Source organism: Echiichthys vipera, assembly GCF_963691815.1.
Source record: "Echiichthys vipera genome assembly, chromosome: 3".
In the NCBI taxonomy this organism is placed as follows: domain Eukaryota; kingdom Metazoa; phylum Chordata; class Actinopteri; order Perciformes; family Trachinidae; genus Echiichthys; species Echiichthys vipera.
Genome location: NC_139828.1, coordinates 24899374 through 24925586, shown reverse-complemented (window position 1 = coordinate 24925586; position 26213 = coordinate 24899374). Strand labels below are relative to the sequence as shown.

General features: G+C 42.6%; 1 protein-coding gene across 1 annotated transcript in view; it reads right to left on the bottom strand.

The window, feature by feature from the left end:
• Window positions 1–26213, bottom strand: part of scfd2 (sec1 family domain containing 2) — a 93520-nt gene that overhangs the window by 41847 nt on the left and 25460 nt on the right. The window contains exon 5 of the mRNA XM_083939441.1: window positions 9081–9375. Within this exon, the coding sequence (XP_083795567.1) occupies window positions 9081–9375 (295 nt within the window). The remainder of the gene's footprint in view (window positions 1–9080; window positions 9376–26213) is intronic.

Genomic DNA, 26213 nt, shown 5'->3' with positions numbered 1-26213 from the left:
GAGATAAGCCTATCTCCCACTGTGTCCATCACAGTACAGGAGACACCAACAGACACAACAGAAAGTGACTAGACCGCAAATCAAGAAAGACTCTCCTCATTCCTTAATCTCCTTCTATCTGTTGGCTGGACCTGCAGTCCTCCATAGGGACACTTTGATAGCGCAGACAATAACGTCCTTATGATTTACGACCGCCTAAAGACACTTAGAGAGTATGACATGTACTAAACAAAGCAGGGGTACTGTATGGAAGACAAAAGAGCAGAAACCAAAGGGGGAAAATGGGGGAGGAGAGAAAATTGTGTATTTCTTAGCCTCTCTGCTAGATGAGGGGGTGTAAGAGGAGAGGGGTTGTAAAAAAAAAAAAAGAAAAGGAGAAGGAGGTAGGGGAGTAGGGGGCGTTCCCACTGGCTCAGACCTTGATTAACACCAGGCCTCCTGACAGGAAATGACCCGGCCAGCTCATAGCGCCAGGAGAGCTTCCATCTGGTGTTGAGGCCGTGGAGGAATTCTCCACCCAGGAGAACCAAGCAGAAGAACCTCGAACTGAATGAGCATGTTTCATTTCTAAGAGTGCTAGATTCATCCCACTGCTTGTACAGGACGCTAACACAGAAAGCATCACTCTGTTTCTGTAGTTGTTTGAGGGCGTAGTCGCCCAAAGCAGAGCTGAGATGTTGCCAAAAAATTCAAAAATCATGAACATCAAAAGATATTATTGACAGCCGATGACGCTGAAAAGTTTACAGCTGGACGTCCATCGAGGAGATTGAGGTGAAAGGAGGTTGGGGGAGTTCCTCAGATTAAAAAAAAAAGAAGGAAGTTGCACTGGTAGGAGGGAGGGAGGGAGGGAGAGAGGGAGGGAGGGGGTGGAGAGAGAGCGAGGGGACAGTTTGGGGAGAAAAGCGGGTACATTAGGACAGGCCATCTTTCACTGCTGACTGGAATCCTAAACGTAAACAAGTTCTTCCGCACCAACAGATAAAACGCAGATATACTGTAAAACCAAATGGCTCTGGTAAATAACAGACTCGTATGCTTTTTTATGAATACTGTTTGAGCTGGGACAGTTGTTTCTCTGCCCATCAGACTTTAGCACACATCTAGACCCATATGCATCTACAAACCACTTATTAAAATGATTTGTCTCTCAGTCTAACTGCTGTACAGACTGTAAAGCAGAAACTTATGTAAGCCCATCAAGAGGGATGTTTTCTTAGAGGAACCAGGGAGAGTCCCTGCAGAAGACGAGACAGGCAAGCGGGCAGAGCGTGTTGGCTGGACTCCTCCGCTGACCCTCTGTCAAAGGGTCAGAGGCTGACCCCCGCCTGCACTGACGCGTGTGCAGGGGCCAGGGGCCGCTCTCTTAGTTAAGAGTCCCTCTGGAGCCAGCCTGTATGTGTGTCTCGTGTGTACTCCTGCCTTCACTTTGTGCAGCAAGTGTGTGTATCTATTTGCAGGTCTGCGTGGGATCGCGCTAGTGTCCTTTTTCATTCTACAAGCCTGATTCCCAGTGGAGATATAAGTGCTTACGAGCCTTTTATGATGTGCATTTCCTGTCATAAATAAGAGGCAGAGGAATTCTCTGCTGAGCGCTAACACACTCCATAAAACAAACAGAGGTGTAAACTACACTCTGGACCAGCTCTCTGAAATCTACCCGACAAACCACAGCTACTCCTAACTGCAATTGTTTGACAGTTCATGGTTTCCTTTGTTTGTTACTGAATATAGGTCAGTACTTTACAGTACTACAGTACTACCTACAGTATGGTGTTGGACAACAGTCAATTTTAAAATAATCACTTCCAAATGATAAATGCAAACATATCTCTTTTCCTTCCAGGTTTTGTCACGCTATTTCATTCACAAGTCATAATGAATCTTGGACCAAAGTTGTAGGGTATAGGTTATACCACTTATCAAATAGGCTTTGTCAGTTCTGTCTCTTCATTTTAGTTTTGACTTGACATTTCATTGTACTCTGGACAATCTCTATAAACAGATTCTGCATATGAATGCAGCAGGACAATATTGCGGTTGCAGAAGCAGTCGGGTTTTTGTTTGTAGTCTGAGTAGTATTGACCAATCACAAGCATGCTTTGGTTGCATGCAGGTAAACAGTCCATGTGGAGAGCAAAAGAGGCAGAATGCAATCGTTGTAATACCACGTCTTTTCTGATTATAACAAGGGTTGAGGTGCTTTATAAATAATGTGCAATTATCAAAATGTTAGATCCACAGAGAAGTGCATACAGCCCGTATTCAGAAACTGTGCCTATAAATTAGCTCCTTTGTAATGTCACAACTATACTGTACATATGTAGAAAGTGCATTGAAAGTGCAGAGATGTTGAGAGCTCAGATATGGAATCCTGCAATGGGATCACACCAGCCGTGACACCAAACTGGATCAGGGGCATAGAGTTAGGGGGGAATGGCTCCTTCCCGACTTCCTACCATTCTACTTCAACTGCCTTTGCTGAAACCACACCCATCTCCATATATTAGGGCTGGAACAATTCGAGTTACTCAATTACAAAAATGAACAAATCATTCAGGCAGAGACTTTGCCTCGATGACTCGTTTAATTCTTATCTCGAGCGTTATACGGCCTGTTCAGCGCAGGGATCATTGTTCCACACGGACAGATTCACACCAGTACAGCCCGGAAAAGGCAGATAATAAGTCTGGGATCATTTCACAGAATCCAAAGAGGTGCAATGTGTCCACTATTAACTAGAATTGTTATACCACAACAGCACGACATCAATGATTCAGCGTCTGAGACGAAAGCAGCCACACTGTCCATCCGTACCATGCCCCGTGCTTTAGGGTACTTGTCCCCCCCTTACTCTCCCCCCGCGGGTCAGGCCCGTTTGTACTCACACTGCCTGGGCCTCACACGAATGCTTCTTGCTGTCTATACCTCATCACGCCGTAACACGTCACACACATTGATCGACGTCATCGCGATGCGTCGCTTTGTTTACAAATCTTTCCACAGACCTCAGAGTTTTTGTGCGTCTTGTCCGACTGTTTTTGAATATTTTCATCTGACCAAATCTGCAGTAAACACTCCACCTCCGCATCACACCAACATAAACCTTTCGCTGCCATTGTTTTAAATGTCCGCGCATGGTCCGTCTTTTTTTATTTTTTCTATGTCCAAACAGGCGCACATAAAATGACTTCAGAGCCGCCGTAGGCCTCGTGCTCGTACACGTGCGCACGCTTGTGCTCGTACATGTGCAGACGTGCTTTACAAAAGCTTACCTCTGCCAAACGGTCCGTGGCCAGCAAGCGGCCGCAGCTAGGCGCGGTACGGTCGCACTCACACTCACACTGGTCAAACGAACTAGACTTTACCTGTAAAACCTGTTTGGGCACGATACGGATGGACACTGTGAGTGCGACATTATTAACGCCACTTCACTGAGCGCCACCGTTCTGGTTTAAGGAGGGTGGTTGCCATAATTACAGAGAAACAGGAAGAGAATGTGTAGCTGTCCTTGTTTTTCAAAGCAATGTTAAATATTAAGTTACCTACTTGATCAGGCTTTATAGTTTTGTTTGAGGAAATGTGTCAGTCGCGTTTTGTATGTTGCTTGTTGTTACAGTAAAGAGAGAGCGACTCGCTCTTCCTGATAATATCTCTCATTCATTTTCTAAGTGAATCAATTTGTCTTTAAACCTGTCTGAGTAAACTCCTGTGTCAAAGAGAACTTTATGCACTACTTTGAATTGTAATAGTAAACTTCCTGGTAACTTGCGAGTGTATTGCCTTCCGCGCACGTGGAACAAAGGACAGTATTCCATGCGTGTGACCATTCATCTATATCAGCATGTGTCTATACTGACTCAGAGTTGTAGCCATTTGTTTCTCTGAATGCCTGTTACCTTCAATCGAACTGTCCTTTGGGTCCAAATCAGCACAACCCAGAGGGAGAAGAAAGGAAACAACGGTACAGTATGGAGACCCAACCACTGTGTGTAACTGGTGACTGGGTGTGAGTCTCGGGGTCGGATTGTGACTTTATGTGGCCCTGCCCGTTAACCGGGCCTGTCTGGCCTGGAAGTCAGGAGCTGATGAGCCTCTGTTAATTCAAGCCTGAGCTCCATGTCATCAGCTTATCTGATGAAGTGAAGAGAGAACAACGCTACTGGCTGCTTTGTTCACCCTGGGGTCTACGGCTTCACCTCATACATGTATGTGTGTTTGTGTCTGTGTGTGTTTGTGTAACAGAGGAGGAAGTAAAGAAAGACCACCAATTAAAAATAATTGGGAGTAATTTCATAAACACAGTGCAACAGGGGAAATATATTTAATCAGGCGCGATCATTAGAGTAACTTATGCTTCACTTCCCTCTGCAACCAGCCTGGTGCTTAAGGGCCTCAGAGAGAGGAAAGCAGGGATAGATACAGGGTGGTAAAAAGAGAGGAAGAGGGAGAAATAGAAAAAGGAAATTTGAAAAAGAACGAAAAGAAAAGTTTGAGAAGTAAGCAGATGGAGAGTTGGTGGCCAGAGTTATGTGTGATCCCTTTTATGTCCCTTGACTGGCCCGTGTTGCTGTGCCAACCCAAACAGCGGCGTTGGGGAGGTCCGACTCTCCCACTGCTCCCCTTTTCCCTGCCCCGCGCACACCCCACTGACAGGATGAATAACAAACCCGATGTATGTCTGAGGCAGAGAGAGAGAGAGAGAGAGAGAGAGAGAGAGAAGAGCATGACATGAAACCACTGCAATTCCAGTTAAAATCCACGTCTTTCTTTAAAAAAAAATTATTTTGTGACCTTCTTCCCTTCTTCTGTCACTGCTGCGAGGAAATCACTATCATCACCTTCTGGGGACTGGGGTTTCACATTTTGACGATTAGAGCTGCACACCCACACACCGAAGTACAGACAAACTGTGATCCGTCATCCTGAGCTAGCCCGATGTCCTAGGGTGAAGAATTAGGAACATTTGCCTGCTCTTTTTCTCAGCTCGCTGTACCCCAGTGCTGAGAGAAGGGAAGAAGAAATTAGAAAGAGGAAGGGAGGAGGTTTGATATTGCACCAAAGTCTGGCAGGAAACAAATCCATAAAAGAAGTCATATTCCGCTCTCTTACCAACATTACTGTCGTTTTTTGCCACAACTGAAAAAGAGATTAACAGTAAGTGCTTGGAGCTGTTTACAACCTGCACACATCACACACACCGCCCGTGCACACCACAGACTGTCTGGCAGCACCCAATCAGACTCAAGGTTTTAGAGAGAACACCAATCACACTGTTTGTTCTCTATTCACAGTGTTGCCAGTGACCAATCCAGCTCTTTCCACATGTGGTGTTGGCTGTGGAGCATTTGGTTTAGATCTCATTTCCCAGGCTGCAATAGGCAGAACCATTTTCTTGGATAAATACTGTTCAACCCTTTTATCAAAAACCACACTAAGACAACAATGCAGACATACTGACAGACACAATGATGGGAAAGTTGCATTGTGTGTGCGCATGTGAAATTAACAAATGCAAGCAAGTACAGCACAATTCTGGTTTACACTTTGATTAACACACATTTTGAGGTTTGTTGTTCTGAGGTCAGCTTGCTCTTCTGTCCTTAATCTGGTGTGAAGCTGCATGACGAAGCGCTGTGGTTTGATACGTTACTTAAAGGGTAAGCCTGCGATATTCTATATTTTTCTTTATTGTCACTTTATTTTCTTTATTGTTTCTCTATTGTCAACAAATCCAAAGAAAAAAAACAACAACGAAGAATGCATTAATTTAACGAAAAATAGTGCTGGGGGATTTGGCCGAAATGTTCTATAGGTCATTTTATATCTGGATAATATACTGTATTATCATATAGCATGTTTTCTGGAAATGAAAAAACACCGTTAGGAAATAACCACATGATTAATCCTATTTTCATATACTCCTGTGGGAATTAAATACTTGACAAATGAAAAGTATGTTTACACTGTTTACATGTATATGTCTGATGTAAAAACAAAACCACAATCTTCAAATTATATTCTCTAAAAATCATCAGATCTTCTGAGAAATTTGAGTGTGGTTGTTATTATCAATTAACATGACGTCATATCACAATACCTTGATATATATATATATATCATATGATAAACAATATTTCATCATGATACGATTACATTGAAATCATAATGAATTATCACCCCGCCCTAATGACAAGTATTGCCTGTGTCGCCAAAGCCTGATTTAACCATTCCTTATGGCTCCATTGTAGCTCAAAACTATACATTAAAAGGTCCCTTATAATGCTCCTTTTCAGGTTCATACTCTTCTATTCACGCCTTCGACTAGAACGTGTTTACATCCTTTAATGTTCAAAAAACACATCATTTTTCTTATCCTGCCTGTCTGAATATACCTGTATTCCGTCTCTGTCTTAAACACTCTGTTTTAGCCCCTGTTTCTTTAAGACCCCCTCCTGAAAAAGCCCAGTCTGCTCTGATTGGTTAGTGCTTCTGGGACTTCTACACCTACACTTTCTGCGTCTCTGCACCATCATTGCAGCCAGGGAATGACGGTAACAGCACTGTATAGTAGCAGCACTTTCTACCCATGTACCGTATAGTATAGTTGTGACATCACAGCCGTACAGAAGTCTTGACGGCTCGTTTAAAGACACAGTCTCTGAATACAGACCATGTGTACATTTCTCTGTGGATTGAACGATTTGATACTTTCACAGAATTTATATACAGTGGCACCTCAAACTGCTTTATAATAAAAAAAGACATGGAACTCTCACTTTTTACAATATGGGACCTTGGAACAGTTGAATGGGTGACAGTGTTGCAGAATGACATGCCCCTTCATTACCACAAACATGTAGTGTACTGTAGGCACTGTAATTTATTTTGAGTCAATCCCATATACACTGTCCCGCTGCCGTAAATACTCACCAGCACACCAAATTTGATGCTGAAAATAGTCTCCAACAAAAACACTACTGGTAGTAATTCATTTTTGCTAAAAACTACAGAGCCAAGCAGTTTCAGGAAATTATCAAGCTTTTTTTAAAAGTACATATCATTTTTAAAGATTTATGTCTTCTGCGGAAACCAATGGGCTGGGAGCTCAGTGTCACAGGTAGAGAAGATAGAAAAAGTCAGAGAGTAGTAAGCTGTTATCCTATAAATATCCTTATAAATAGAGCTACATATCCACCTCATGGATTATGTAGCAAACCTTTACTTGCTGCTTTCAAAGGCAAAAGTTGGAAAACAACTTCTTTAACACTCTCACCAGCCTATTGTAAAAAAATAACTATGTGTTCACGGATGTTTATGCTGCACCACAGAAAACAGGACAGGAAACATGGAACAGAAAAAAAATCTACAGTGTAAAGTCGTCTGAGGACCACCATTTCCTGAAGATGCTCTTTAATTAAGTTCCCAGAAGGAGGTAATTAGTGGGGTCGGGGTGTGTTGCATTAGACTGTCCTGCATACTGTACAAAACTTACTTGTCCTTATTTTTTGCCATTCTTGTGTGTTTATTGTTCTTGTGTTTCTGCATGCGCTGTAGCCAAGGGGAGCAAAGTAGGGGAATTAGTAAAAACATTGTTCTCATGGCGACCAGATTTCATTCAACGTCTGGTTTCCATTTGAGTCTTTTAATTGGGGAGAATGTCACAATCAGTGTTTTGCTCTGGATGCAGAGAGAGACGACCTCCCGCCTCATGTTACCCAAGCCAAGCACTTCATCGTCTGCCATAAAAACTCTCGCACAGACACTCGTGCATGTGCGTACACGCGCTCACATTTAAGAGCAGGACGCACACACTGCTTCACTGCTAAATTCCTCTGAATGGGCAAAACTTGTGCATGTGTATGCACACACACACAGTTTCTTTCTGTCTAAAACACACCTGGCACACTATGACAGGGTAATTTCCAATGAAGTGTTTATAACAGAGTCAGGTTCTTAACATGAGCCACATCTCTCAGCCTGTGCCTGCCAAGAGGCCCCTCAATTCAGAGATGCACTTAGCCAAGTAGAACAGGAAGAGAGAGAGACAGAAAATGTGAAGGAAAAGAGTGAAAAGAGCAAGAAGGATCAACAATCTTTATTAGTGCTTTACATAGATTTACCATCCCTATATATACTATATGAGTGTATGTGCGATATGAGATGAAAACCCAAAGAGCAGTGTATTATTTGAGGGTGTGTGCTAAGGTACGGAACGAACCAAAACTAAAAGTAGCTCTAATTATGAACTATGTGGCAGGGGAGGAGACCGCGTGTGTACAGGCTCAAGGTTAAAGACGCTATTACTCTGGGAGGTACAGCTGGCTGTGGTGTGGAGGTAGACAGTAAATTCATCTTAAGGCCTTGATCTGCTCTACCACACAGTTACCAGCTCAGCTAAACCAGCAATGACTCTGGTGGTGAACAGAGGAACCAAAGAAACCAGTAGAGAGAGAGAGAGAGAGAGAGAGAGAGAGAGAGAGAGAGAGAGAGAGAGAGAGAGAGAGAGAGAGAGAGAGAGAGAGAGAGAGAGAGAGAGAGAGAGAGAGAGAGAGAGAGAGAGAGAGAGAGAGAGAGAGAGAGAGAGAGAGAGAGAGAGAGAGAGAGAGAGACACACACACACACACAGACACACACACACACCACACACCTATTAACACGTTTTCCTGTATCTGTGTGCTGTTCAGGTAAAATCTAATTGCTGTGGCAGATGGCGATTTAGATGTTAAAGTGAAGGGTAATTTCTCTCTCACACTCATCCACATGCACAAAATCATACTTTCCCACACTCGACTATTTGTGTAGCTGCTTGCTAAACTGACCAGAAAGTGTGTGCGTGTGTAGATGTGTGTGTGCATGACAGAAAGAGCAGCCATAGAAGGAGAGGGATTGGGTGTGAAGACTTTGATAAAAATCCTCCCATTAACACCACTGGAGGCAGACAGAGGAAATAAACAATCAGCTGTTCCCACTCTCTCCTACTCCCGTTTCTCTCCTCTTCAACCATCAGCAAATTTGGCAAACCGAGAATGCTGCTGGAAGCAATCATGAAAATTGTGATCACATTAACTTTCTCTCACCGGTGAGTTTCTGGAGCAAAGGGCTGAGTTCGGTCTGTTGGGTGATAACCAGGGTGAGCCTTCCTATCAGCTCCCTCTCCAGCTTCTCCAGCTCCTCCTCGTCCGTGCCCTGGTCTGCGGGCTGCGCCTCGTCAGCCAGGGAGTACAGGTAAACCAGCAGGAGGATCAGCTCATCTGGCCCGCATTCATCCTCCCTGGACCTCGACCCAGAGGCTGCGCTGTCCTTGTCTCCACGGGGCTTCATCAAGGGCAGCAGCTGCCTCAGCACTGCAGGGAAATCAGAGTCTCCAAGAGCCTGTGACACACACACACACGGCGTAAAAGGTTGTTATAATAAAATGACCAGGGGCCTGATAAAAATGTTGGTAAATGTTGAGGCTAAAGTCCTCAATGCGGCGGCCAGGGTTCGACTCCCACCTGTGGCCCTCTGCTGCATGTCACCCCCCTCTCCTGTTTCCTGTCACTCTTCAAAAGCTGTCATTAGCAAATACTGTAAAGCCATGAAAAGGCCAAAAACAAAATATTAAAAAAAATAATAATACTAATGATAATAATAATGTTGATTAAAGGGAAACTCCACTGATTTTACATATGAAGTCTGTTGACAGGTGTTGTGGAGTATTATCGCAAATATAAAAAAAAACCCTTTTTCTTTTCAACTACTGTACAGTTACAGTGGTGAGGCTCGGTTGGAACCTTAAACGTAAACATATTTTCAAATCTCCAGTCAGCTTTTAGCACCGACTTTATGTACGGCCCTATGGAATAGCCTTTTTAAATTCTCAATTTTGCAATTCACAGAAACTATAGCTACCATTTGTCTGTTGCTGCCCACACTGCGCCCCTGTCAAAAAAGAGACTTGCCACTGGGCCATACAACTATTCTGGGGAAACCCTCTTAGTCTACATTCTAATTAGGTGGCGTCCTTGCGTGTGCGTTGTCCAAATACTGTAAGTGTTTAAATCAAGAGCAAAGTGTGAGTGAGCTCATCGTTCCATTGGCTAATTTTATAGCTCTGTGAGGTAACGCTTAATTTGGTTTCTTTCTCTTGTTGGATTTGCATGGACACACACACACAGACACACACAGACACACACAGACACTAATCTGACATTTGGAGGTAGTTTTTAGGAGCAGTGACCTGTTTTTGTGAGCCTGTCTGAGCGGGTCTGAATAGTCCCTCACGATGGCCGCGCTTTAGTCCAACATCAGTGGATCAGTGGACTGTTTTCAGAACACTGGCCACTCTCACAACAAGAGTGAGCTCATAGACCTATAAAACAAGGGTGTGGCGCTAATGTGTCCGAAAACTGAATGAAAAATTGTGCTGAAAGGGGGAAACGGAGGCAACAGGGTCACAGAGTGGAGGCAAGGGAAGAAAAGGAGTCGAGAAAGATACTGAGAAATTACTCTACAAGAGGAATTAAGTTTCAGATGATAGTATAAAGGGAAGGATTGTTGACAGAGGACAGAATGTTTGTGTCTGATAGAGCTACAAATGCCCCTGTGGATATATTTCATTTTAACGAGGGATCCCTCTGTGAAGAGCTTTGTGTTCCTCTCACCAACACAAACAGGCTCTGAGAACGAGGGGCTTTGGACCTTGTGGTGGGCCCACTGGGGGGATCCTGTGTCTGCCCCAAAAGAACTTTCTACTGAGCCAAAGACGCAATACAATAATACCCAGAGGTTGTGAGCCAAAACCACAGAACTGACTGACTGTCCCTGAAGAAGTAGTGGCTGAGGAGAACAAGTTTTGGAAAAGGACCGTCCCTGTTGGAGTGTTCACAATGCCAAAGTCTACATCAGTGACTTTGTTGATGTTAGTGATTTCCATGGTCATAAATGTAAAGTAAATTAAATACTACAGTTAAAGTCATTGCTGTGTGAACAGACAGCGCTGATACTTGCATCAGTCACATCCTCTCAGCATCCAAGGTATCAGGAGAAAACACTCGTCTATTCACTCCAAAAAAAACTCCTCCCTGCTTCAGACCCTGGCCAACCATTCGCCCTTTGGGACCGTTCAAACACAGTCTCACCACTTATTTTTCTTCTTAAAACATTGTGAAATCAAATACCTCTCCAAGTTGCACTCACTGGAACTGCCAAACAATGTTTGGGATCTTTTCCTTGCTCGTTCGGCTGGTGGACGGAAACGAGGAGAGAAAGACAAAGGAAACTGTAGGAGTTCTTGTTGAAATGCAAATGGCTAAGTACTTTCTCTTTCACCTCTTACTTTAGAATAATTGATTGCCAACAATTGGAAATGTCCAAAATGACATTTATATGAGCCTCGTGGCTCTCATAAAAGCGTGCCCTATGTCTTGAAATAACCCTTTCCTTTGGAACAAAGACCAATGACCTGAGCAGTACTTGCTACAAACTTACTTTGGCATCAGAAGCTCTCAGTATGGGTCAATGGAGAAAGGAGGAGCTGAAGAAGGAGCTCTGGAGGGCCTCTCGGCCCCAACATCATTTGTCATGAAGTATTTCCATCATACATGAACTTATGTTACCTCCTGGGGCTGAGCACGCTAGCAGTATATGCTCGCAGTTGTAAGCATCCAGATGTTTTTGTGTATTGTTCTTCAACATGAGGTATTAACTGCTGTTTGACAGGTTACAGGTTGGTCAGGGTAGCTGTCAGATTGTTGTTGGTTTAATCAAAGTTACCATAATGCATGTGTTATCTAACTGTTGCTTTGTATAAAACTATTGATTAAATCACTAAAATGACAATTTTTCTTCATCAAATTTAGTTGGCTACAATAGTGGTTCCCCTTTTTTTGCTTGCGAGCTAGCACTGGGGGGTATGACTATCTTTTCGTAAGAAAGCATTTCTTAAGATTCTGGTGTTTCACCACTGTAGGCACAATAATATATATTTTGCTGCCTAGAAGATTTACAACAATTGTTAGAGCTATGCACCAGTGTGCTGTAAAATTCATATCATAACGGACACAAGCCAGTCAGTCTTTTCACGTTGATGATCTCATGACCCCTCAGATATATGTAGAGACCCCTTGTGGGGAAGCACTGGCTTATATAGCTAGTTATCCATTGGTCACTCGATAGCAAACAGCTGTAAACTAATGATGTTGTTCATATTTTTGTCGATAGAACCATCAATTCCAATTTACTTTACTTAGTTACTACTATGCATGTAAGAGTGTGAATGAAACAGGCCATACAGTAATGAATTTTAAAAATTTAATTTGAAATTGGAGCTAGTACATTAACTGCCACCACTAATCTTTTTCCATATCTTTGCAGCATCGTATACCTTCCTTAACCTTAATGTGTGAAAAGTGTGTACTGTGTGAGAGGAATCATGCACTGTAACTGGGGCCCTTCAGGAGATCCATAAAAGCGGCTGTCAGCTGCATGCCATGGCGCCAGAGCAGGAAATGGAGGTCTTTGGTACAGAACTGAGACTGAACTGGAGTGAAGTTGAGTGGGAAGACTGACTTAAGCTCTTTCCAGCACTGAAGCTACACTCAACAATGCCCGACTCAATACCAACTGCTGGCACACAGGCTCACTGGAAAGGTCGTGTACTGTACACCTCTGGGAACAGAATGGAGCAGAATACGGCACGTTTTCCGTAGGATAGCACAATCAGAGCATTGCACTCCGATTATGATGTGTTTTATTTCATTGCATTCATTTGGCCACTGAAGTTGAAACTTTGAAGACTAAGCATTTATAAAACATTTGGCCAAAAGGGTGAGAGTGGTTAAACTTTGTCATCTGGACCACCTACACCATTTAAATTTTCTACAGTTTTATATACTAATGTATCAATAATTAGAAACTTTTAGAGCTCATTCAAGTTTTACCAGTATTACAAGTTGTATATAAGGTATATTTTCTAAAGGTCTTTTAGTATTCTTGTTTTCAGGTTGTTAGGGCGCACTCACACAGTCCACCTGTAACGTGCCACGGGCTTAAGGGTACTTGTCCCCCCCTCCCTCTCCCCCAGCTGGGCAGCCCGTTTGTATTCGTACTGCCTGGGCCTCGCGCAAATGCTTCTTGCCTGTCCATATGTCATCAGGCCGTATCCCGTCACACACATTAATTGACTTCATCGCAATGCGTCGCTTTGTTTAACAATCTTTCCATAGACCTCAGGGTTTTTGTGCGTCTTGTCCGAATGTTTTTTAATATTTTCATCGACCAAATCTGCAGCGCATGGTCCGTCTTTTTCTATGTCGAACAGGCGCACATAAAATGACGTCAGAGCCGCTGTAGGCCTTGTGCTCGTACACGTGCGCACGCTCATGCTCGTACATGTGCAAACACGCTTTACAAAAGCCCACCTCTCTCAAACGGGCCGTGGACGGCCAGCTGGCCGCAGAGCGGTTGCACTCACACTGGTCAAACGAACTAGGCTTTACCCATAAAACCTGTTTTGGCCCGGGACGGAAGGACAGTGTGAGTGTGCCCTTACTTGTATTCTGGGTTTCTACAATTACATGTTTACATGCTTTAATGTTCACACACACATTATTTTGTCATCCTGACTGTCTGAATATACCTGTATTCACTGTCGCCTCGCTCTGTCGCCTGTCTCTTTAAGCCCCCCCCCCCCCCCCCCAACAAGCCCACTCTGCTCTGATTGGTCAGTGTTTCCAGGTCTTAAACATAGCGCTCTCAGCTGCTCAGCACCGTCATTGCAGTTGTGGAATGACTGTAGCAGCATTTTCTATCTTAATATAGTATAGTTGTAATGTCACAACCCTACAGAAGTCCTGATGGCTCATTTAGAGAAACTGTTTCTGAATACAGGCTGTGTGCATTGATTTTGATACTTGCTACAGTATTTATATATCAACCTGACCTGCTTTATAATAAAAACAATAACATGGAATCTCCCGTTTTTTCCAATATTAGACATTTAAGGACATCTTTCAACCACAGCATTTATCTAACTGTCAAAAACCCACCTAACCCTTTCCCCAGGAAACCCTATAAAAATACGCTTAATGACAGACTCTAAAAGAATGCTGCTAAATTCATGTGGTGTTCAAGGTCCAAGGTGCACATCTCGGGGCAGTGCGCATGGCTTGAACTACAGAATTGCTGCAGCAATAACAGGAAGCTAACATTATTATTACAAACCATTACTGATAAACTGGTCCTGCTGCCATGCTCTAATGTGACTATTACACACACTTATAGAATAACAATGGCAGTGCTCTGTCAAAACAATGCTAATTTTAGGATTTGCAATGCCTCAAATAAAGCCATTACTTTAAATTACCTCAGAGTTCTTATTATTATTATGTTAAAAATATTTCTCAAAGAAAAAAATAACTTTGGATAAAAATACAAACCATTGCCCTTCTTTGTTCTCTGAATGGGCTCAGCAGATTTTCTGATGCTAAATTTGCGCTGGATTATGTGTACATGACTGAAACATAGCTGGCTTCTTGCTCGCGCCCTTGCACCAATCATAAGCTTTCTCGTGCCTTAAGCTCTGGTTTGAATCGCTTTGCCTATGATTGACAGATTACTATTTGGCAATTCCAACCATCCTGGGGTCCATAAAGGCTGAATCTCACCCAATCACAGAGCTGGGCCAAACTCCGCCCCTGCCCAGTGCAGCCTGAACAGGAAACCAGCTCCAGATGCAACCCCTGGAGGAAGGTGAGTGTTTCAGATGCAGCACAACGCGCTAACCAGAACCAGGCCACAGTTGTCGAGTCGCTCACTGCCTGCACAATGAACCTTTTTTGGGGGGCCTGAGGGCGCAGGGGGAGGGGAAGTATTGGAGGTGGGGGTCCTTATGGGAGCATGAAAAAAGTTTGCTATAGGTCGGTTTTTATAGTCAACCAAGTACACCCTAGTCAGGAGTCACCTTACATGAATGTCAGACAGTTCACCATTACCATGACAACAAGAAAACACTCATTTGCATTCTTTTGGAAATGCACACATGTGATTCATTTGAAAATATGTAATCACATTCAATTTGCATTCACGAATAACAACACGCAAGGCTGGAAGGGATACAAGCAAACTTCTACAAACAAAATGCATAAATCTTATAGTTAGAAGACAGCAACTAAACTTTGATACTAAATTGTGTACAGCAAGCTTACTATTGATTTGTAGTAGAACAGCTGGAAAACAAACGGATATGTCTTTAGCCTCAGGAGGCTGGCAGGCTTTCCAATATGTAAACAACAACAACACCAAAACTCAGAGCAAGCTCACAAATGCTTTGATGAAGATTTTCTAAACGAGTGCGACTTATGTGAGGCCGCCGCTCGTTCACATAGAGCAACTCAGCAGGGACATATGCTCTTTGTAACCTGTGGTGATGACAATGACGAATCAGAGAACGGGTTCACCGGAAAATGTCTGTTTATTAAAAGGACGGAAATTTGCCTTAAGATGAGAAGGAGAGGAAAATAAAGTTTATCTCTGGATATCTTTTTATAACCATTATGCTGTCTTGTGTGAAAGGTGCGGACAACGGATCAGGTCTTTAACAAGGAGAGCGGAAATGTGACTCTAAACACAAAGTAGAGCACACACAGTGAAGGTTATCAGTGAATCAATTCTCTCCGTCACCCTCATCTTTTCTGTTGTTAACCAGCTCAAACAACAGAAACCCCTTCTGACTTGTTAATATTGCCACATCATTTTTACTAGGATTGTGACGGCTGTGACTTTTCTGAGGTTCAGATATGAGGCGAGAGATTTGAACTGCACACACTTCATCTGCCAAACGTCAGTGCCTCGTTTATATGCTGTGGTCTGTATGTTCTCAGCTTCACCGTTATAAACCTTAAGATTTAAATGCAATCTACTAATTTTTTCTACAAAAGTCTTTAAATGCATTTATACTCTGTAATCATCTTAATGTATATCCTTTTCTATATTTAGTGGCAGAGACCTCCATTCCTGTGCTGGACTGAAATTGTATACATACAGTACAGTACACAAGGCAACAGTGTACGCATTTTATCTAGGTTTACGCTTTCGCTTTCACTTTCTAATTACCATTATTATGATAAGCCATGCAGTTAATGCAAGCCACCCATTTCCTAATGCTGCTGCTTCACATTAAAAGCATTCAACTGGAGAAACATGGGGTGGCTTTTATTGTGATCAAATACAGAAAACAGAATTAATTTGTCACTGTGGTTAGAACTGGTTGAAGTCATTCATCAGTTACTTTCTGCATTTTTTGACAGTGAATCACTTGTTCACAAATGTTGCATGGAGTAACAGAATAAGAGGGAGCAGCCATAGTGAGCTGTGAGATGAAGAGCTGCAGGCAAGCTGTGCAGCTCCAACTCTTCTGCAAGGTAACTCAGTAACTTTAGTGTTCCCTGTTGCACTTACCTCAGATCGTGTTTGCAATTATTTTTGACTGAGTAGCTTTACCGGGAGGAATAATGTACTTGCTGCTACCACCAGTAACAAGTGCACTATTAAGTATCGCTTACAACTTCAATGCCTACTACCCCCATTTCATACACAAAAATACAGCTGAGGAGCCAAGTTAGAAGAAAACACAAAGAAAGAAAAAAAGAAATGTCAAAAGATAAAACCATTTGATTGATTGATTGGACAGATTCTTGTAAAGTGAGAGACAGTGCAGTAGATGGAAAAGCTTTTAAAGTTAAGGTGACCCCTGGTCTGGCTCCATCAGCCTGATGCCTGTTATGTTTGTGGGAACACCGAGACATAAATCTTTCCTTTTAAATGAGGCCTGAATTACCACACAGAGTGTGAGGTGGGTCTGTTAGGTTTCTGCCCGGCCGAGCGACCTGCTCTGCACGCTGGACTGTTTGGGGGGGAAATCAATGGACTCCTGCACACAGAGACGCAGCTGCTGGAGGAGGGATGGACAGGCAGCTGCCTCTCTGTCAATAGCTTTTACACCAGCCCTTCTCCCTTTCACCTTTTATCCTCTATAAGCTACAGTCTCCACATTGCATCTCTGTCTTTTATCTGCATTTTTTTCTCTTCTGCTGTGTCAAAGGTTGGCTTTGAGCTTCAGGGCTATAATTTAGAAGAGACGTGGGACCCAATCACAGACACAAACACACGGTCCCCACACGCCACCCTGTCACCACCAGTCAGCCACATGCTGGTCACTGCGGCTGGACTCTGTCTGCCCGACACACGACGCCCTGCCTTTTTATCACACTCGGGCAACAAGACCTGCAGCTCCTTTGGTACTCTGAAAGTGAGCAAGATAGAAACTGTACGGAGCGTTTAATGTGAAAAAGTGTATCACAGCAGTATACTCCAAGTGTTTAGAAACATAAGGGAATTAATGAGGCTTTATTTTTGCCACATAGGCTGCAACAAATTATGGTGTAATTTACCAGATGAGAGTTGCTCCGCAGTCAAAAACCCCAGGGCCATGTAAAACCTCCCGCACTTTTCTCACACTGCGAGAAACTGAATCATACGCATCCACGAGCAGACAAATGCACACGCACAAACATCCCCATAATACTGCTAAGGACAGTACATTACATCCACTACTAATTGACGCAGGAGGCTCCAGCAGGGAGAAAACATCCTGAGGTAAACAGACTGTTTCTAGACAAAACAGATTGAAACAACCGCAATGTATCCAATGGGAATCAAAGCAAAACAACTGGATTCGACATTTTGCAGTTGCTCAGTTCAATTTTTGACATGCAGCCAAACAGAAACGTAATACTGACATGATACAAGAGTTCAATTTTCTTTTTGTATTCTTTTTTATTGTTTTTTAAAAAGGTAAAAACATGTAGTATGAAAGATTAAAGCAGCCCATCTGATTCCAGTTTCAGTCTCACACATGGGGAGGAGGGTGCAGAAGTGGGTGGGTGAATAAGTTTAACCAGCACAAACAAGGCTATTTCAAAATAAGAGTTTGGCTTGGCATCTGGGAAAAGGCTGATTGCAAGATTGTAAATGTGTTGAGGCAGCTTAGTGTGATCCTTGTCTGTGTTTGTCTGCTTGATTTATGCAAAACACATTTTTAAGTATATATGAGCATTTTTAAATAAGAGGGAGATCAAGTTTCTAGTTTCTTCTTTAGTTCAGCTCCAGAGACTTTTAAACATTAGGGGGCACTGTTGCACCACGCCGAGCCCAGGGACGCTTGATCTCAGCCTGCATAGATTGAACTGCGTCTGCCTGTCTCTTTCCCTCCAAAACATCATGCCTCCATCCTGGATAAGTCTTCAATAGACAGGAAATGGACTGGAGTGGAGGTGTTAGTTATTTTTAAACTATGAGCTGTATGTTAGGTGGATCACAGCTGAAATTCTGCATCAAGACCTCAGCTCTACCCATGCCGTCATGGGTGTCATCACAAGCTGCAGTAGATGCACAGCTCTGTCATGGGTATGTTTCTGTAGTGGAGTTTGAATAAAACATGGAGTTCATCATGAATAACACGAGAGTTGCGTCACTGACTAGTGTGCTGTGATGTGTTGTTATTCTGAGGCACAGCTGGTACGCTCTCTGTCTCACAAAGGAGGAGGGTTGTATATGTCTGTGTGTGTGTGTATGTGTGTGTGTTTGTGTGTCGGTGAGTGTGCCACATTAACACAGAGGTCACAGAGGTATCCACATTTATTCTTAAATGAAGAGGCAATGTGCACGTCTGTCTTGAAGGAATTGGTGCTGACCCTTAGCAATAGACCGTGTATTTAGATGTGTTTGTGTGCGTCTATTTTGTGTAAATACGGTCTGTATCATAATCTGGAGTGTCCTGCAAACCTCTGCGCATCTCTATCATAGACACTGATAAACACGCCTACACACGGCTGCTCTTCCCTAAACATTAAAAAAAAAACACCCATTACAGGCACAGGAAATGGAAAACAACTAATCTCCCCCAATTTCCCTGCAAACTCACATTTGTACACAGACCTGGTTAAGATGTAGAGATGACTCAAAATAAGAACGTGCTGGAACATTTGATAAACAAACTAAAAAAGACTAACAATTAGAAAAAAAGATAAGAGAAAAAAAAATAGGGAGAGGAGAGACAGGAATAAAGTAGTAAGACCTCCGCTGAGATATTATCGGTGCAGTGACGATGCTGTGAGTGTGCTCCTGTCGGTCACATAATGCTCCCCGATGACCACACTTATGATGTGAGTCAGACCAATTCGCTCTTTACTTTACCGGTCAATTATGATAATGATAAGCACGATTATTTACCGTCAGCTAACGTGAGAGGTCTCAGTGTCAACAGACATCAAAAAGGATTAAATGTGGTGTAGTGCCCATACACACACAAACATATACTGTAAATACACTTACACAATGAAATAGGGTATTTTGGGGTCAAGTTATTGGTATACTAAACAGTTACAGGCATACTAAAAAAACCCTTTTCACACAAAAAAGAGACAGTGAAATAGTCAGGAAATGGAAGCCACAGTGAGGGGTAGATGTGCCAAGGGGAGAAAACTTTCAAAATAAAAGTGTTGAGGAGTTAAAAATGTTTTGTTTTTTTCATCACAGATGAGACCTGAATCTTTTTTGCTCACAGAGAAAGCCTTGATGTAAGATTAAATACATTATTTGTGTATCAGAGCAGCGGGCCGTGAAGAGAACACTCTTTCTGTGAGTAATCTAAGACTTGAGACAGGGTGACGTTCTGCACACACAGCACTCCTCTGTCACATATACATTCTAACGTGACAACGCTAACACGCGTTATGTGGGAGCTCGCCGGTCCCCATCAAAACACTGAGAACCCAGTCTGGCTGGAGCGCACACACAGACACACAGGCAACAGAAGGTATATGTGTTACGCTTGTGTTTACTGAAGTGTCGTGGGGAGGGCTGGACACAACACATAGCCTAGAATGAAAGACAGCACAGACATACGGTGATCCTTCTGCAGACTAAATGTCTGCAAACTAACACCCATCGCCCTGCACAAATTCCATCTGTTAGAACACTCTGAATATCAGCCGGGTTTACCGGGATCTCTTTATGGCCATTCATTTGAGCACTGACCCACATTTTATGAAGGGGACAAAGACCAATATGCAAACATGAACGGGGTAGAAGGAGAGGTAGGAGTTGAGGTCAGGATGGAGACTGACAGAGTGATGAGCGAAGTGTGTGTATGTGTGTGTGTGTGTGTGTGTGTGTGTGTGTGTGTGTGTGTGTGTGTGTGTGTGTGTGTGTGTGTGTGTGTGTGTGTGTGTGTGTGTGTGTGTGTGTGTGTGTGTGTGTGAGTGAAAGCAAAACACATTGCAGTTCTGCTGACACTGGTTCGACACACAGGCTGTGAAAAAGAACAATACAAACAACATCACCCAGGGTTTCTACTGCACAAACATTCCCAGAGCCTTAAGCCCATGGCTCAGCTAAAAACACTACCAGGAGGGGGTAACGAGACAAGCTAGATCCATTAATACTGCCTAACACCTCTTTCTGTTTTTTTCTTTTAAATCTCTCCATTTTGGTCCCCCCCCCCAGATTTCTTCACCCATTCCCCAGAGCATCCCTCTTTCTTCCCTCTATGCTCCGGCCGAAATCACACAGAGTCTTAAACTCTTCTGACATGATGAAAAAATCCCCCAAAGACTATCGTAACTTTGAGAAGTCATAACTTATATCTTTGACAACAATCTGAACCACTAGAACTTGCAGGTGCGATAACACAAATCAAATCAAATAACGTCTCCGGTGAGGTTTTGCGAGACAGACTTGCATGACTGGGGGCTGAGATAGTGTGGGAGAAATAGCGGGGGCATGGATGGATGAACTGCTCCACGAAACTCAGGCTAGATGTTATTCCATTTCTCTTCCCTATTCCATCACGCTCCAGTCCTTACCTTATCTCTGCTGGGTCTAATGGACCACCTTCCCTGAATTCTTAGGTCACAAACTGTGAACACATTAAGCCTCCTCCTCAACAACTGAAGGCAACAGCTTGAGGACGTTTCTCTCACATTCTGACTGTTTGCTTGGATCATTTCTCTACGAGTGTGCCTAATGTGAAGAGGTAAAATGTTCAGTTTCTAGGTGTTATATTTTCAGTCAGCAGGGGGTTTCTAAGCGTTGGAAGCTGTTTCCAATGTGATTATCTCCCTGTCACCTTTGGGGCCCATATCCCATGCGAGTCTTGTATAATAAAGAAGATAGCATCACTGACAATCTCTGGCTTGTCTTCTAAGTTAAAGATGACAGCGTGTCACAGAGGGTACACCAATGTTTGACTGACCCCTCTGATAAATAATGGTTGACGTCTGGTAGTAAATCCTCAGACGCCACCCCTCCACCCTTGCCTTCGTACACCGTAAAATGTCTCTCTTCCTCATCCTTTCCCATCGTGTCTGTCCTTCCTGAACAGATGGCGAACACATCACTAATGCCTTGTCTGTCTGTTTGTCCTGTGATGCTGTGCAGGGCCTAGCTGCTTAACAAGGACTAAACACATCACACTGGCAAAGAGGCACTGCTTCTCTAAACACCACTAACACCGTGAGAATTACCATGTCACTGTGTGCCTAAATGGTCTAAGTGCTTAAGTATTCAAAGTATACCACTTAGCTAATATTAATATAATTTCTTCTTTAGCTTCACCTTGACCACTGTTTTTTCAAAGACATTTTTTGTATACACTAGTATGTAGTAGTCTCACAACAGCAGTGGGGGGAGGTAACTAAGTGTTTACTCAAGTACAGTTTTGACAATTTTACTTTACAGAAATAGCTACTACATTCATCTGACAGCCACACAGGGACTTCACAAATAAATTACATACAAATAAATCTTTTAACACAATTTTAAAATATTTCCCAACAGTATATACAATTTGAGCTTTAATGATTAGTTGATTATCAGAAAATGAGTCAGTGATTATTTCATGTAAAAATGCCAAACATTTCATGGTTCAGCTTCTCAGAAGTGATGCTTTTTTGCGTCTCCTTGTCTCAAATGACAGTAAACTGAAAAATGTTGAACTTTAGACAAAACAAGACATTTGAATTTTGAAGATATCACTTTAAGCTTTTCGGTAATTACAACATTTTGCAAATCAAATGATAAAAAAAATGATCAGATTAATCCACATGAAATATCATTCATTGCAATCCTAAATACAATATAATATACTTTACAAAAGTACCTCAAAATTGTACTTAAGTACAGTACTTGAAGAATGTACTTAGTTACTCTCCACCACTGATCGCAAGCCATACAGAGCAGACTGGGCTTTTTGTGAGGGGAGCTTGAGGCCAGAGGGTGAAAACACATATATTTAGACAGAATGAGAAAAATGATGTTCTTTTTGAGCATTGTAGTAGAAAATGCAAGCATTAACCAGCAAATAAGCATAATATGACTCCTTTAAGTATGATTTTGAGCGCAGGACTTCACCTGTAATAGAATATTTCTATAGTGTGGTACTTTACTTAACAAAAGTATCTGAATACCTCTTCCACCAGTGTCTAACAGAGAGTAAATCTTAAAAAGGTAATGCATTTAAAGGTAGAAAGAATATGAGTAAAACAAACAAGGCAACATTTGTGGGGAAAATCATACAGTAGTTAATGGTTATTTAATGTGAGCTTAATGACGTGTAGATGGGTTTGAATGTCAAATTATTTTAAACATAAAGATTAATTGCCTTTTATAAAAGCATGATGAGCAAACCTTTTATACTAAAGCTGGTGATTGTAATAGTTTGGCCAACTCCACTGCTATTAGTGTTAAAATAATGCAAACTTTCTCTATAATTTGATGCAGTGCAACATTACGACACACTACAGCCTCCGAAATGACCACAGAGCTGAGTCAGCATGTCTCAGTCTCAACACTGAATATGCTTTATAAATGTAAGATTTATTGCAGCTCGGGTGTACCTAACTGGTAACAGTGTGAGTGGCAATACAGTGGGAATTTGTGTTCAATCAGCGTATAATCAGAGTGTACAAAATAGTTCTCTTTTGTAATATATTATGACACATTTGACCAAATGCTTTTAACATAAGTTTTGTCTATTCAAAGAAATGAAATTAGACGCATTAAAGTACGTGCATAGTCAGCCAACTGCAGACTGCAGTAACACAAACTTGCAAAAATAAAAATGTAATTCGGCAGTTTAACCTCTGTATTATTATGTTTGAGACAGGATGTGGAGTAGTGGTTAGCTCAGTGTGAATGAGGGCATCTGAACTTGTGATCCTCACAGCCAGATGTGCACTATGTATTTAACGTGTCATGTGAGTCAACGCTTCATTTTCTCTACAGTGAACTCCTAATAACCACAATAAGCAACTGAAAATTAGTTAAAAGCTTATGACAATTTCAATACAAACATGAACACCCAAAGTGAACACACATTCATCAAATCATAAACGGTATGATTGATTATGCCTCTCAAACATGCAATACACAACATGTAAAAGGCCATAAACATTGTCACTGTCAATAGGGCCCTGCCTGGAGTTATGAGAGGAGAGGAGCTCTGCTGTGATGTTTAGACACACAGCGCAACACAAAGACATCACAACCACAATCATGAAAGAGAGAGCACACAGTCCTAAATAAGTCAGAAGAGAAGAAAACAAAACAATGGGGAGGAGAAGATGGCGAGTGAAGGAGCAGGAGATTGGAAGGAGGGGGGCGAGGGGGCACATGGCAGACGTATGAGAAGCCAGTCTCAGCCTCCTCCTCCAGCCCCTCCATCCCTCCTCCCGCTCATAATAAACGGTTCGGTATTGGTGCTCGTTTTGGGTTACTTTTATTCCTTTTCCCATTTCCAGCAGTGGGACAAACAGACCCACATGTGTCTCCAAATACTCCATGCTCAGAACAATAGAAGAAGAAAAGTGGGCCACATGAGTTCACTGCAGATGAAAGCTAGAGCGGGAAAACACAGGAATTAGTGAGGTTTTCCTTCAAATGTTTTCAAATCAAGACTTCCTATTGGATAAAATGTAGCGTAGAAGCCTGGAACCGCTTAGTTTTGGCTTTAACTGGTATACACCGTGACAGGCAGTGGAAAGTTTTCAACAAAACTATCAAAAATGCACTGTTGTACAATAGCCCACATGTTCTAGTTATTTCAACACATTGTCATGTGTAGCTCATTGAAAATACATCTTTCTGTGTGCTGTGTCTAGCAAACATGTGGACAATCAGTGTCTATTTGTCATAATTGCACTAAACATACCCAGTATTTTGGCAACTGTTCTGAGGCGCTTCTAACGAATCCCTTCACAAATATTTTTTCGATGAGTACGTGTTCACGTCGGCCGCTCTGGTTTCAGTCTCTTACAGGATGTTTGAGCATGTGGCTACAGATACAGCCTTTTACCCCAAATCACGACTACATGAATATAATGAGACACATTTCTGCAAATCAACACAAAACCAATCATTTTAATAATGAAAGATAAATTGGTTAGGGGAGGAGAAAGACACTCAAAACCAAGACAGAAAACACTAATAAAATAGAACAAGAAGATGACAGAATTATACTTAACTACCTCCAGACCCCAGCAGAGAGCCTGGGGTTGGGGGGGAGGGCTTCTCCCTATTCCTTACACCCCTATGTCGATCACTTTACAAGAGGAGTTGTTTGGTCCACGCTCCCTTCCTCCACACATGAATTTCATTTCTAGCTCATACAAAATGATTCTAACCTTGCCAGACACAAAAAAGAAGGGAATCTGTTCGCATTTTTCTCCTCCACACAGCTTCTAACAAATGCAAATACCAACTCAAATTGAAAGCTGAGCTCAAAACCAGATACAGCTAATGTTGTCACAACCTATAAACATTGAAACATTTTAAGTTAGTGCGGACTGTCGTCTGTACGCTCTGGTTGCTTAAATCAAACGCTGAGAAGCTGATGGACTTTTCTTAGATTGCTCTACCATGCACTTTTCGAACATTTCATCAAACAAAGCCTTCCTTTGGAGCCACAGGTCTCTGTAACACCCCAAAGGTCATAGGATAGATTTGACTTATTATTGCTAACATGACATATCCATTTTACACACAGCTTTCCAAAGACTGTCAGAAGCGGTACACTCACTTAGCTGGTAATATAAGACAACACTGACCCTGTCATAGATACACATATGAAACAAATGGTGTCCTCCACCTGATCATAGACTCAAACCACTTGGATCCAGCCTCTTTAGCTATGTGGTTACTCATGGAGCAGTGCCCCAGGGAACTATGAGTAATTAATGACAGAGCAAGGGTGGCAAGAGTCTGTCTCTGATTGACCTGGTTTAACCCTCACTGTTTAGTTACCATTGTGATTGGCCAGCCTCGTTCCCTTTGGGTGACTGGGTGAATCCCTAGGGGCAACAAGGTGGTCTGTAGGGTGGGCATGAGTGAACAGAGGGACGGGGGTAGAGGATGGAAGGAGGTTTCACATGGGTATAATTACACGGTATAGAAAAGAGGAGTCCTTGTCCCACCTTTTCTCCCCGACCTAAGGGGGTCACTCCTACTTCCCCCACCTTACCCCATTCGTCTCTGTTTTCAGAATGCAAGACTTTGGTCATACTTGGCAGTAGGGGGCACTACTTATCTACTGTGTCCCATAAAGCCAGCAGGAACCTGGCCAAGCAAGTTCTAAGAGAGTACTGCCCACTGGCTCACCAGGGTGACCATTCATCATCAGTCAACCAAACATGCCATAGTTACACTTGTCTTTTTAATGCAACTTTTTTCATCCGGTCATGCCAGGATGCAACTCTCAAGTCTGCACGCTCCGAGGTCAGATCTCCGAGATCAGATATTAATCACTTACTCACCAGGCTCCAAGTTTTGCATTTGTGTTTTGAAGTGGGACAGCCAACCAGCATCCTGCGAGGAGCTAATAGCTGTTGAGGGGGTCAGGGGGGTAGAGGGTGATGACAACACGCATGTTGACTGCTCATTCAAAACAACGGCAACTCCTAAGAAGGCTAGTGTAGATGTTCCAATGACATCGGTTTTATCAGAACTGGAGAGTTTTTGTGAAGGCTTTTCTCGACGGAAAATATTTTTTCATCCTTCTCCTGATTGACTTCAGCAAGAATTTGATAGACAGATGACAGTGCGTCTCGTATGGGTTCTGCCACCATTACAAAAAAACTAAATATAGAGAAGAAGACTCTCTCTTGCACAAAGTGCCA